Source organism: Lineus longissimus, chromosome 15 (assembly GCF_910592395.1).
Source record: "Lineus longissimus chromosome 15, tnLinLong1.2, whole genome shotgun sequence".
Taxonomy (NCBI): domain Eukaryota; kingdom Metazoa; phylum Nemertea; class Pilidiophora; order Heteronemertea; family Lineidae; genus Lineus; species Lineus longissimus.
The window spans coordinates 3,145,500-3,157,733 of record NC_088322.1 but is presented as its reverse complement, the minus strand read 5'-3'; the positions used below and the strand labels follow the sequence as shown (position 1 = coordinate 3,157,733).

At 41.0% G+C, this 12,234-nt stretch overlaps 1 protein-coding gene across 1 annotated transcript; it reads right to left on the bottom strand.

Moving 5' to 3' along the window:
* Positions 1 to 11,123: 11,123 nt before the first annotated feature.
* LOC135499340 (uncharacterized) lies at positions 11,124 to 12,187 on the bottom strand. The gene is made up of 2 exons (XM_064790086.1): positions 11,886 to 12,187; positions 11,124 to 11,727 (listed from the first exon to the last, which is right to left on the bottom strand). Exons 1-2 carry the CDS (start codon positions 12,185 to 12,187, stop codon positions 11,334 to 11,336), a joined length of 696 nt encoding a protein of 231 aa, XP_064646156.1. The 3' UTR covers positions 11,124 to 11,333.
* Between the last annotated feature and the right edge of the window lie 47 nt (positions 12,188 to 12,234).

Below are 12,234 nucleotides of genomic sequence, written 5' to 3'. Positions count from 1 at the left end.
AGAAAACAAAGATTCTCACCGATTGATATCAATGGTTGCAAAGTCATAGACCGCTCTGTGCCATGGCATCAATTCATCTAGCAGATAATTTAGCGTTTGGTAGTTGTATCTGCAGCATTGTAGCTGGGATAGACCTCTCCCGTCACTAGCCTCGTGCCACCTGGCGTACACTTTTACAAATGCAGCTGCGTCGAGGAATCCTTCGTCGTACATAAAGTCTGCAACACGATGCGATAGCAACTTCTCAGCATCTGTTACGGACTGCTTCCTCTTGCCAACCAATGCCACCTGCGTCAATCCAGTTGTTGGACTCAGCATTGCCTTGTCGAATCCATCAAGGTCCAATGCTTCGTACCTCCCTTCTCGTGTGTGGTTTGCAACTCGCTTCAGCAGGTGGCAGTGGTCAGCCCTTTCATGATGTACCATGTTTGTGGAAGGGTCAACCTCGGGTACATATAGATGATGTCGAAAATCAACCCCTTGCTGTGACCAGGACTCGATGGAATGCCTGAAATGAAATGAAAATTGTTGAAATGTCATCATAAAATACCAAATATTATGGGGGGGGGGGGGAAATAGCTCAAAAGTTTATAGAAGACTTAAGTCAGGTTTCCTCAACTAGATATATTATTTCACTAAACCAAATACAAAGATGTACAATCGATGTCACAGAATGGCGTGTCCTTATCTGGCGTTGTTCCCAGGCTGGAGTCCTGAACCTGAATCACAAGAGATTTACACCTTATCTTTTACAGTTCTTGGCTTTTAACCAACAGAACAGGTGCACAACAAGACTTTTACAGTTTAAAAGATGCTTACCTGAAGTACATTGTTGCCAATATGCTACGTAGCTTATCGATATGTGTCTCAGGACAATTTGCCTTTCACAACTGGGGAACATATCCATCAGGCACAAGTTGCTCACGCACTTCAGCAATTGCGTCCTCCACAGTCTCGCCATTTTGGTGAATGAGAGCGAACAACTGCAGCTTCAGGGCCAGTGGCACAACTTCATTTTCTTTCACCATGAGTGGGACGCCGTTTTCAACAACTGCAACAAAGCAAACAAAGCTGTCACAATCCAGTTCAGCTACTCCAGGCATTTTTAGCTCAGCTGACAAAGTCAGCTGAGCTTGTCAAACAAGCTGCTCAGTGGCGTCCGTCTGTCAGTCCGTCCGTCTGTCCGTCCGTCCGTTAAACCCATGGTGCACATTTTGTAACCGTAAGACCTAGAGACTTCAATTTTGCATTTCTGGATACTTCTGGTCAAACTCTACTTTCAAAACAAAATTTGTCGCCATTCGACCTACTTCCTGCGAGCGAGAGCGCATGAAGGAAACTGGCCTATATTGGCCTAGGAGCAGCAGAATTAGTCGAAATATGCTTTAATATTAAGATAAAATTCTTGAAAAACCATTTTATTGAGAAAAAGTTCAAAATTTTAACAGGAGAGGGCGCTACCTGCCTTTTAATTATTTCTGCTGATTCAAATACCCGCCCGATGACGTCAGCCATCAATGAAGTCTCCTATTTGCCAGTTCTCAAAACATGGCAGCTACACAAAAAAGCAGCAGTAGCTCCAGGAATAAATCGCTGTTCACTTCAGCTTCGTAATCGATTGTACCCCCACTTTATTGTGTTTTGTGTGGTGTTCCTATTCAATCAACGATGTGAGGCCTTATTATGTTGGTTTTAATTGAGAAGGTGCATTTTAGCGGCCTACGAAATACCGAAGCGGAGACAAAATGGCGGCATGGTGTTTACTCGATCCATGTGCTATAATCTTGGAGCTCAATGACACTCGGCTCGATGACGATGGCCCGCTACCTGGCTACGGGCTAGTACTACGGTAGTCTGTTAGGCGATATTATCACCAGTTCGTTTCAGTGGTAGTCGTAAGGTCTTCAGGGACTACTTTCAGAAATTAGTTCTTGAAAATTTGGCCACATTTCTGTGAAAACGATATCGGAAGTGCATGCTCTGTTATTCGCGATGACAACGCCGATGTATTTTGAAGTGGAGAATTCCCACAGTATGTGCAGTGAATCGGCATGATTCTGTTCGCCTATTAAGTTTTAGTTCTACGATTCTTTCATGAGTAAAAAGTAGACATTCTAAGCAATACAATAATGTCACTCCCATAAAAATTGATTGGAAATTGAGGGAGCTACGGCACTCTCTTCGGCAACTGTCAGCGCTGAAAAAATACATTGCATACTAGCGTAGGGAATCACCAGAAATGACGTCATCGCTGGTCTAAATAGAAAACTACGGTGGCGCAGTAGAGCACAAGAAAAGGTTTAGCATTAACTTCGTCATGCAAGCTTCAGCAACAAAACGATTTCTCATGAATGATTTACTTGATCATCATCAGCTTGTTTCCCCTGATAGATAAAAAAATGATTTACAATTTCCACCAAAGTTTTCTATTTTGTGTATAGTCACATGTTATTTAACTGGCAAGGAGCCAAGCAGACAATCAAAACTTACTATGGTTCAATAAAACATAATTTTCTTAACTCTGTCATATTTTTCACTTTCATACTAAACAACGCAGGTTTCCCTTCATGACCCAAGAATAATTCTTTAGACATTTTTAATGACTCGGAATCCATGCACTCTGATTCTCCATAAATGGATGTATGGTTTGACCAATTCTTGCATGACATGTCCACCAAACAAAATGTGAATGCAGTCCGGCAAAGAGGAACAACCAACCATTCACTTCGACTTTTAAAGGCTACATGGTTCCAAGAAAATACATTTATACTACCAAGTAAAAGGTTCATCCTACATTTTCGTTCATATGTAGTCTAGCATTTACTTGTTTTGGTAGCAAATACTGATTTCTAAAAATCCTTTGCTTTCACAAGAACTAAACTGTTCCAATTTTTGAAGCATACTAAATACTTCAAAATCTGGAGTAAAAGCTTATGCTAGTTTTTATTCATATGGCCCATCAACAGGTGCATACCATAAACCATGAGAATGTTCCAACAGTGGCATAATTATGTCAACCAAAAACATTGGTACCGTAGTGAACGCAAAAGGATATCAAATACCTTGGAGCATGCCATTTTCATGCATAATGAACTAAACACCGGGAAGATATTAATGATATTAACTCAGCTGAGCGCCAGGCCCTTGGGCCTCTTGTTATCATTGGCATTTCATGGCAATTATGCGTAGTGATTACTTCTCAAAAACAAAAGTGTAGTTATACAAACCATTAGTTGGGATGAGGGTATCGCGAAGTGTTGTTTTCTTCATCTTGGAAACTGCAAGCTTGGCATCATGTACAAGCTGCCAGACATGGAGTGGTCTTGTCTCTCCCATCGACCGCAGGGAACAAAACCCGCCATCAGTTACTGTTCCTGAAGACAAATCAAAAACATTAAACATTTCAAATAACAACAGCCCAAAACAGATTCTGTTCAATTGCCATTAGCATCATATTTTTTTGAAAACCAAGCAAAACTTTAAGCATACTTTAATTCAAAGTGAAATCAGTTTGAATCACAACTAGCTATGAAAATTTTAACTCTCACAAACACTTACCAACTACATTTAATCCATGAGAAGCCATATCCAACTTAATCTGCTTGGTAAAGTCCCTTATGTACTGGTCGCGGATGGAGTGGTACGGCACGAACTGAACCGGTGCAGCATATGGCTTCTTATTACGTCGTTCATCTGATGCCATGAACACAAGGACATGTGATGCAGGAGGCTGGCGTTTCTTCTTGAATATATTTTTTAAGTACTGTGTGTACTTCACATCAATGCTCCTTAAATCATCCCTCGCCATACCATGTGTTATGCTCTCTGATGCTAGACGCCCAAGCAACTTATGAATATGGCTCAGAAATTCTTGACACTGCGTCAGTAGGGTGGTGAACTCCACTACCTCCCAATGGGCACCTTTCAATGCTTCTTCTGGAGTGTTCTGAGCACGCGACTTGGATGTGAAGGTTTTGATTGCCCCCTCCAAACCAGTGCTAAGGAAGTCCTTATCATCATCAAGATCTTTCTCAACTTGTCTCAGGGTGGGTTCAAGCGTGGTGCTGGATGTACTCGTATGCACGGCGTCCTTGATTTCCTTCTTTCGATTATCATACACCTCCCGAAGGGCCTGCAGCTTCCCATCACCAAGATCCGAATCACCATTCCATACTCCTCGCATGGATTCTTGGAGGGCAGGCTTCACATCAACACCATCTGCTTTCAGCCAAAATCTGCCATTTGGGTTGACCTCTTTCAGTTCCGAAAGTGTACTTTTCTGAAATAAACATGGAAATATATTAAAAAATATTTGTCTAGCATACATGTTACACTGCTCCTTAGCTAGCCTTCTATTAAAGTTGATATTCTACTTGTATAACTTACTTGTATGACAGGTTCTGTTGAAACGCCATCTACCAGTTTCTGTTTCCGGGAGACGGTGCGCTTGCTTCTACAGGCAAGGTTCACTCGAGCCTGGAAGAATTTAGAAAGTTTTTTACTAGATTATTAGATAGAGAATGCACGAAAAAAAATCAGTCACCATATCAATAAAAAACTAGGCATGCCATATAATTGATGTCAAAATCAGAATGAGGACTTAAGTACAATGTCAATCATCATGAGCATGCTAAGTGTCAACATCTTAAGCAGAATATGTTAATGTACCTTTATGGGATTTCGAACATCCGAGGTAGGGCAACCGCTCCACATTGGGCCAGTGACTAACCTTTCTTGGCGGAGTGTTAGCTCAGCATCGAGGGTCTCCCTCCATAAGCGGAAATCTACAGACTCCTTGACCTGAAATAGTAAACATGAGGATTATGATCAACAGGGAATTGTGCAGCAGCATAATTCAAACATGTACATGTATTAAAGAACAACTCAATTTTAGACTCTTCTATTAATATCATAACTAAAAGATGAAAATTAACTGATAATAACCTACCTGATTGACATGGGTGGCATTGAAGAAATCAATTTGATATTCTATCAACCCAAATGGCATCCTTTGCAGTGGCATCAGGGACTCCTCGCTTTCTGGCCTAGTCAAGGCAATGCATCTTGGCCACTTGTAGATAAGGTTTTCCTTGCCCAGTGTTGCAAGCTTCTGCATAGCTGTCACAGACAAACTTATGGAATCTGTTTTATCTGGAATTTTTCCGACATTCAAAGTCTTTAAATGACGACCAAGCAGATTGTCCAGGACCTCTATTTGGTTAATACCTTTACACTTGAAGCACTCTTTTATAAGGGTACATGCATTCGTTTGATGAATGTCTTTCACAAAGTCTTTTAAGATATTCACTGCCGACTGTTCCAACATCCCAGGGAGTAATCTCCTCAGCAGGTCTTGTTTCTGGCACTCAGTTAGGTGGTTCAGATCCAATGTAATTGATGGTGGAAGAGATAGGGGAGGAGGGGTCAATGAAGGAGTTTCCTCGTCATCCATGTATGCATCAATGCCAATCCCAAGCTTGTCCTCGGCATTGTCAACTGTACCATAATCTCGCCTCAGAGTTTGCATACGTGATCTTACTGCACCAGCTGGAAAAAGAATTGAAAAGTGCAATATCTTTACAACACCACAGGTAAAGGAATCATTTCATATGATCAAGAGCTGCATTTGCAAAGACCACCAATAGCAATGCACTAAAGAAACTGAAATAAAGAAAAGCATAGATTAGATATGCAGCAAGTAGCAACCACCACACCTATTGCAATAAGAGAGATGCAAACATTTCACCATGACCACAAAAAGCAGGATACCACAAAAAGGAAAGGACTGACAGGACTGGATATATTCACTAATGTGCAATGGATGTGACGTATGGACATCAGCTGACAAATGGAAAGGCGTGACCACAAAGCAAAATTACAGATAAGCAGTGTAAAAAGCCCAGATGAAGACAGTGCGTGCATCAGTCACCATAATGCTTTGCTCACCAATCCTCCAACCTACCTTCAAATAACAAGTCACTGCAATGAAATCAAATTTAATAATTTAATAATGACGCTATGGTGTTTTAAAATGTCATGTAAGTGGGAAGAATTAGGAACTTGCTTAGCTTTGTTACCATTGTATGACAGGCAAAACTAATAATATAAAAAAAATTAAGCAGATAATAACATCAGATACGAATATCAAGGTAAGAAGAATATATAGCTATACCTTGACGTAAACTGGTTGAGTTACTTGTCATGTGGATGAACTCTGCTGCCTCTGTCCAGTAAGGATGTACCGCTTTCATCATCGGCCATTCAGCATTAGGATTAGCTTGCCTGTCCCTTGAAAGATACACAAGATACAGTTGATATAGAGCTCTTTTCTGATATGAACAGTTTTGTTCCTTTTCACCAAACACAGTGCCAGAGGATTCTGAAGTGACGATTAAAGCCGCACTCAATCAGTGGAATAGGCTTTAATCTCTAATCTCACATCACCCTGCTAATGTGATTTCAGGCATGTCAAATTGTCCCACTTTTCCTTGAAATAGTTACGGTACCGTACCTGTGCAGAGCAATGAACTGAACTAGGGCAGTGATTTCTGCTTGGGACCATTCACCGAGTACTCCTCTGGACAGAACTGGCTCTGGTGTCTTCTTCACAGGGCTAAAATGTGCCTTACTTCTACGCAAAATTTTACTGGCCGTCTGAAAAAGAAATGGAATGTAACTGAAACAGGCATGTATTGATGTAAGGAATTTCAAATTAAGGACAAGTACAGACCGGTCCAAAATGGCCAGGCATTAATGAACTGGTTTGTATCCACCAGTTACGGCCAAGCCACGCCAATAGGATATAGCCTACACAACCAACACTCAAAACTAGGTCTGCTTTAATGGATGGCCATTCATCAACAGCAACCTGCCCTGGCTGGCACTGACACGAGCTTTAGTAATACAGCCAAAAGGTATGGCCTATGCCTACTGCAGATCTAAGCCCGAGTCTAATAAGGCGGTGGAGCATGTATCGTATAGTACCGCGCCGGTACGTGTAGGCCTAGTCTAAACTATAGCAGTCACTATAATATCATGATATGGGATTGTGACCCATACCATCAAACTTACCATCTGTGCAGACGTTTTCGAAGGTGAGTAAGGGGTTGGTAATGTCCTCATCCGCTTGGTAGGTGTTCCCACTTCATCACCAATATCACTAGGCCTGGCACTGGACACGCTACATGTTGATGTAGAAGGCCTATTGGCACCATTGCCATCATGACCAGGCCCGATCCCAAGTCCAAGGTGTAGATTTATGTCTTTCTCTTGCTTCGCAGCACTAAAAACACTAGCCAAAGTTCTTCGAGAACTGCCCTTTTTAGGGTCACCTTCCATCGCGAGAAACTCAAAAAATCTTGGGAATTTTAGGGGATTTTAGAGCGTTTCTTTCATGAAATTTTATACTGAACACGAAGGAACCATCCATTTTTAAAAAACCCCTACGCAAATGACAATAAACAGCCTCGGCCCCGTGCCTACAATGCACACTGTTGAAGCACAACATTTAGTAAACCCAACTATCGGCTCCCAGACTGCTATGAATTCAGTACGAATATTGTGTTACTGTCGCATTTTATTTCAATTAGACCACATTTAAAGACATAAAAGTATCAAATCATTAAAAAATGTGAGTTATCATTGATAAAACAACGTTTTAAAATGCATATTTTTATTGATGTTTAACCACGTGGCTCTATTTACATGACCTTGACCCTAATTTGCATACGGCAATTGAGTTGTCCGATCCTCCTTGCAGTTACAACAAGCCTCCGACGATCCGCAAATGTACGGTCCATCAACACCTTCATCTTCGTTTGATCCATGTTCTTTTTAGTCGCCTCTACCTTCATCCATTCCTGGAACATAAATGCAGCAGCTTTAGTTTATTGCATTGACTTTATCTGTGTGCAATTAATGCCTATGGGATGCAGTATCATCAAATTGCAACCCCAACAGTCCATCCTCCGTGACATCTGGTAGGCATCATAAATGGTTGTTTTAAATTTCCGGCAATAACACCATCCAATTCAAGAAATCACTATGCGTGTGTGGGGAGGGGGGAGGGGGGGTTGTAAAGTAAACAAATCCAACACTGAGGGGGTCATGAGACCAAAGATGGCCACCAGCAAATGCCAAGCCACAGTCTGAAAAGTTGATATATATATATATATATATGTTTATTCGTACTGAAGAAATCTAGTACAATTTGAAAATACAGAAAAGAACATTACACTGAATACAGACAAAGCAATGTACAATATACTTAATTGGACATTCTACTAATGTCCCTGCATCTTTGAGTAATTAACATGACAGACTTTCTCAGTTCACACACAGCATTTCTATCATGTCACTTATTTCATAAAAATTGAGTTGGTCATCTCCCGAGTCCCTCATCTCAAGTAAATCCTTAATAAAAGCCCCCCTTTGTTGAACTATAACATCATCATTGATTTCCATATCGTCTACATTTAGAGCGGGTAAATGAAACCTACTAACGTTATATTTGTGACATATGTGCTTAAGGCTGCCGCTGAACGAGGATCTACTCCCGTGTACTGCCAGCTGTAAGCACATTCTAACAACAACACTGCTAGACCTTTCCATCATATGATAAAAGTTCACGACCCTGCGTTCTAACAAACTCTGGATTGTACAGTCACCTATAATATGAGGCAGTAAAACATTGTGTGTCCGTCGTGGAATGTCCATGGTACGTCGAATGCATTTTCGCCAAGCCACATATACATTATCGATGGTGGGCTTTGACAAATCCCACAGTGAGCATCCATAAAAAGAGGTACAGTAGCTTTTAAATAAAGAGTATTTAACCATTGCTGAGGCATGACCGAATTGGGATAATAAAATATTTGTTTTCTTGTACAAATCGTTCACACTTGACTCAATTCGTATCCTATTTGATTCTGGCCCGATTGGTATGCCCAGGTGAATCTCCGATACACTGGGTTTAAGAACCACACCACTAAACTGAACCACAATACCGGCAACATCCCGCATTCCAAACACTAATAGTCTGCTTTTCGCCGCATTAAACCTAACTTTAAACTGCATTGAAAAATCATTGCATACATCTAAAAGTTTCCGTAGCGCAAGGAGAGATGGTGATAAAATGATAACATCATCTGCATAAGCGAAAGCAGCACAAAACAAATGCCCTATGTGACACCCAAGTTTGGAATTCTTAAGACTAACGAGCAGTTCGTCCAGGTACAGATTGAACAGGATCGGGGAAAGAACCCCACCCTGCTTGACACCATTGGAAACACTGAAAACATCTGAAGTATACACTCCCCATCTCACACGCATTTTTTGCGTCGTGTATATCGAAGCTAGAAGCCGGGCCACCAGTGGGCAAACACCATTCTTTAAGAGAACATTAAATAGCTTTGTGAAATTAACACAATCAAACGCCTTACTGGCATCCAACATAACACAGAACACGGGTGTATCACTTTCAACATAGTACTGAATCACTTCCTCTACCACAAAACCACATGTTGTTGTCGATGACCCTTTTTTGAATCCAAACTGTTCGTCACTAGATATAAGAGAGTCACCATACTTGTGTAATATAACATAATCTAGGATCTTTCCAATGATACTGCTCAACGCTATACCCCGATAGTTCTCAGAATTGGTCAATGACTTTCGACCGTCCTTGGGGATTGGTACAATGGTGGACCTGGATATGGCGCCAGGTACACAGCCATGGTCAAACATCATATTCAACAGGAACGACAAGTATACCCTGAGCAGACGACTACCATTTATATAATGATTGGACATAAGGCAGGGAGTATCATCGTTCTTGCCAGCCTTCAGACGACCGATACCCAGTGTAATGTCTTCAACAGAAATATGATGCGCATATCTACAAGTCCCAACTTGGCACGCTTGGGTGATTCCTTCCTGACATTTTTCATTAAAAGCTAATAGATCATTTTCTTGATAGGGAACAGAATTGTGAAGAGTTGAGAATTTGTGTTTGAAAAGGTTGCAAATTTTATCCCGTCCAGTAATTCCATCCATACTATTGGGATTCTCGGCATTTTTCCCTTTGACCCTTTTAACCTCACTCCAAAAATCAGCAGGTTTTTTGTCGCTCAAAGCACTGGCCAGTTTATTAGCTGATACCTTATTCCTATCTCTCTTTGTCTTACGCACCGCTAGGTGATAACCAGCGCGCGTACGCCTGCGGATATCAGCAACGTACCCATCTCTAGGTCTTCCATTGTCCTTCCACAGGTTGTGCCAGAACATAGCTGTATCTCTTAAATGTGACCCACTCTGTGAAAACCCAGCTAAAGTCTTAATTTCATGATCGTCTGTTTGATACATTATTGAATCAACATGCAATAAGGAATATTCTGTGAAAAGGGCACCCTGATATCTCAAAAGCTGACGAAGTTATGGCCTGTCAAAGATTTTGGTAATGTCCGGCCAAATATCTCATGATTTTGAGAAATCTGGCTGTTAAAAGTCACTATGTCTTTGACACCAGATAGCTTTTGAACCAGAATTCTCCCATGGTTGTGGCATGCATCAAAATAAAGGGTTAACTTTCAGCTTTCCAGTGATATATGCCATGGGCATGGGAAAATTCTAGTTCTTTTTGGGATGTGATGGGATTACCATGGCGTCTTGGAACAAGGAAGCCGAAAAATGAGGTTCGGCCAGGGGGTGGGGAGGGTAGGACACTAGCACTTTTGAAAACCAATAATTACAAATAAGATGTCTTCATATGAACTTTATTTTGAGAAATATCAGTATAAACATTTTTAAAGCAAAAATATCCAAGTACTATCAAGTTACATAACATTTTAGTTGCCTCTTGTTACATAATATCACGATGACCACCAATTATGGCCTTACGTTGTTGGCGGCCTCAGGCCTTCATGTATTTAAATAGCCCCTTACTTTTCTACATGTAGCTTTGTTGAAGAGATCAGATTGCTAATTAGCCTATACTCTCTTTATTTCTTGGTCATTTTTTTCTTTACTATAGTTTAAGAAGAAAAAATATAAATAATCATAAAAAGTCAATTGAAAATTATTTTTTTTTCAAAATCAAAATTTTTTGAATTCAAAATATTCTTTTTGTCTTCAAAGCTTAATGCAATAAAAAGCACATTTCATTGATTGATGATTTAAGCATTGCATCTTTGTTTTGAACTATCAATTGAGCCTCTAAAACATTTTTCCATGAGTTTAATACTTTTTTAATAATGCTGACCACGAAATAAAAAGAGTATGACATTAATGCAATCATGAAATATTCATTCAATCAAAATGTCTATTCATCGTTTTATTCAGTTCAGTCGCACACGTTTTGCACGCCCTCTTGGGGTTTTCCTTGCTCTTCCAACTCCACGAGCAGGAGCTGGTGCAGCAGCAACAACATTTTCGTTTTCATCCATATCCTCTTCGGGTACGGGTACAGTAGGCAGAATATTTGGGTCTGGGCACACCAAGTCCTGGAATTCTTCTGCCACAAATTCCCGAATTTCCTTGTGCAAGTATGCCTTGCGCTGATCACTGAGACCAGCTGGAATAATAACAGGTGCTTTAGCGTGAGGCACATCAGTGGCATCAACTTTGAGAATACGGTGTGTAACTGGTTGAGACTCCGACATCTCCTTGCAAATGACACTCCCATCACGCCTACACTCAATGTGATGGAGTGGCTTGATTGATGGGAGCTTCCTGAAATAATCAGACAAGTAGGTGTACCAATTGTACATTGGAACAATTACACTCCCAGCCTCATCGCCACAGCTTTGGGGGATGAGGACACCAGCGGGAGATGCGGCACGAACAACCTCTTCAATGTTATTCAAGCAATCCACTTTGTTTTACGGTACTTCCGCTTGAATAGACCAAACATTGAATCGGGGGCAAACTTTGTATGTCCTGCCAGCATGAATGAGAGAGTGATTTTCTCATGTTGGCCCGTGATCACCCTCCAAGTAAGATATTGCACCATTGCATTGTTCTTGTTTTGGCCCGAACAGTTGTCTGCATGCAAATGAAGCTCTGCTTCCTTCAGCCCGTAATTGTCAAAGAAGTAATCCAGAAGGCTGATGACACAGTTCGCACCTTTGGTTACAATCGTAGCTTCATCCAAGAGAAAGATCACCATTTGTGGAAGTCCTTCTGTCACCATTCCGAATACACCGCACTTTCGAGGCGTCTTGAAAAAGATAGGCCATG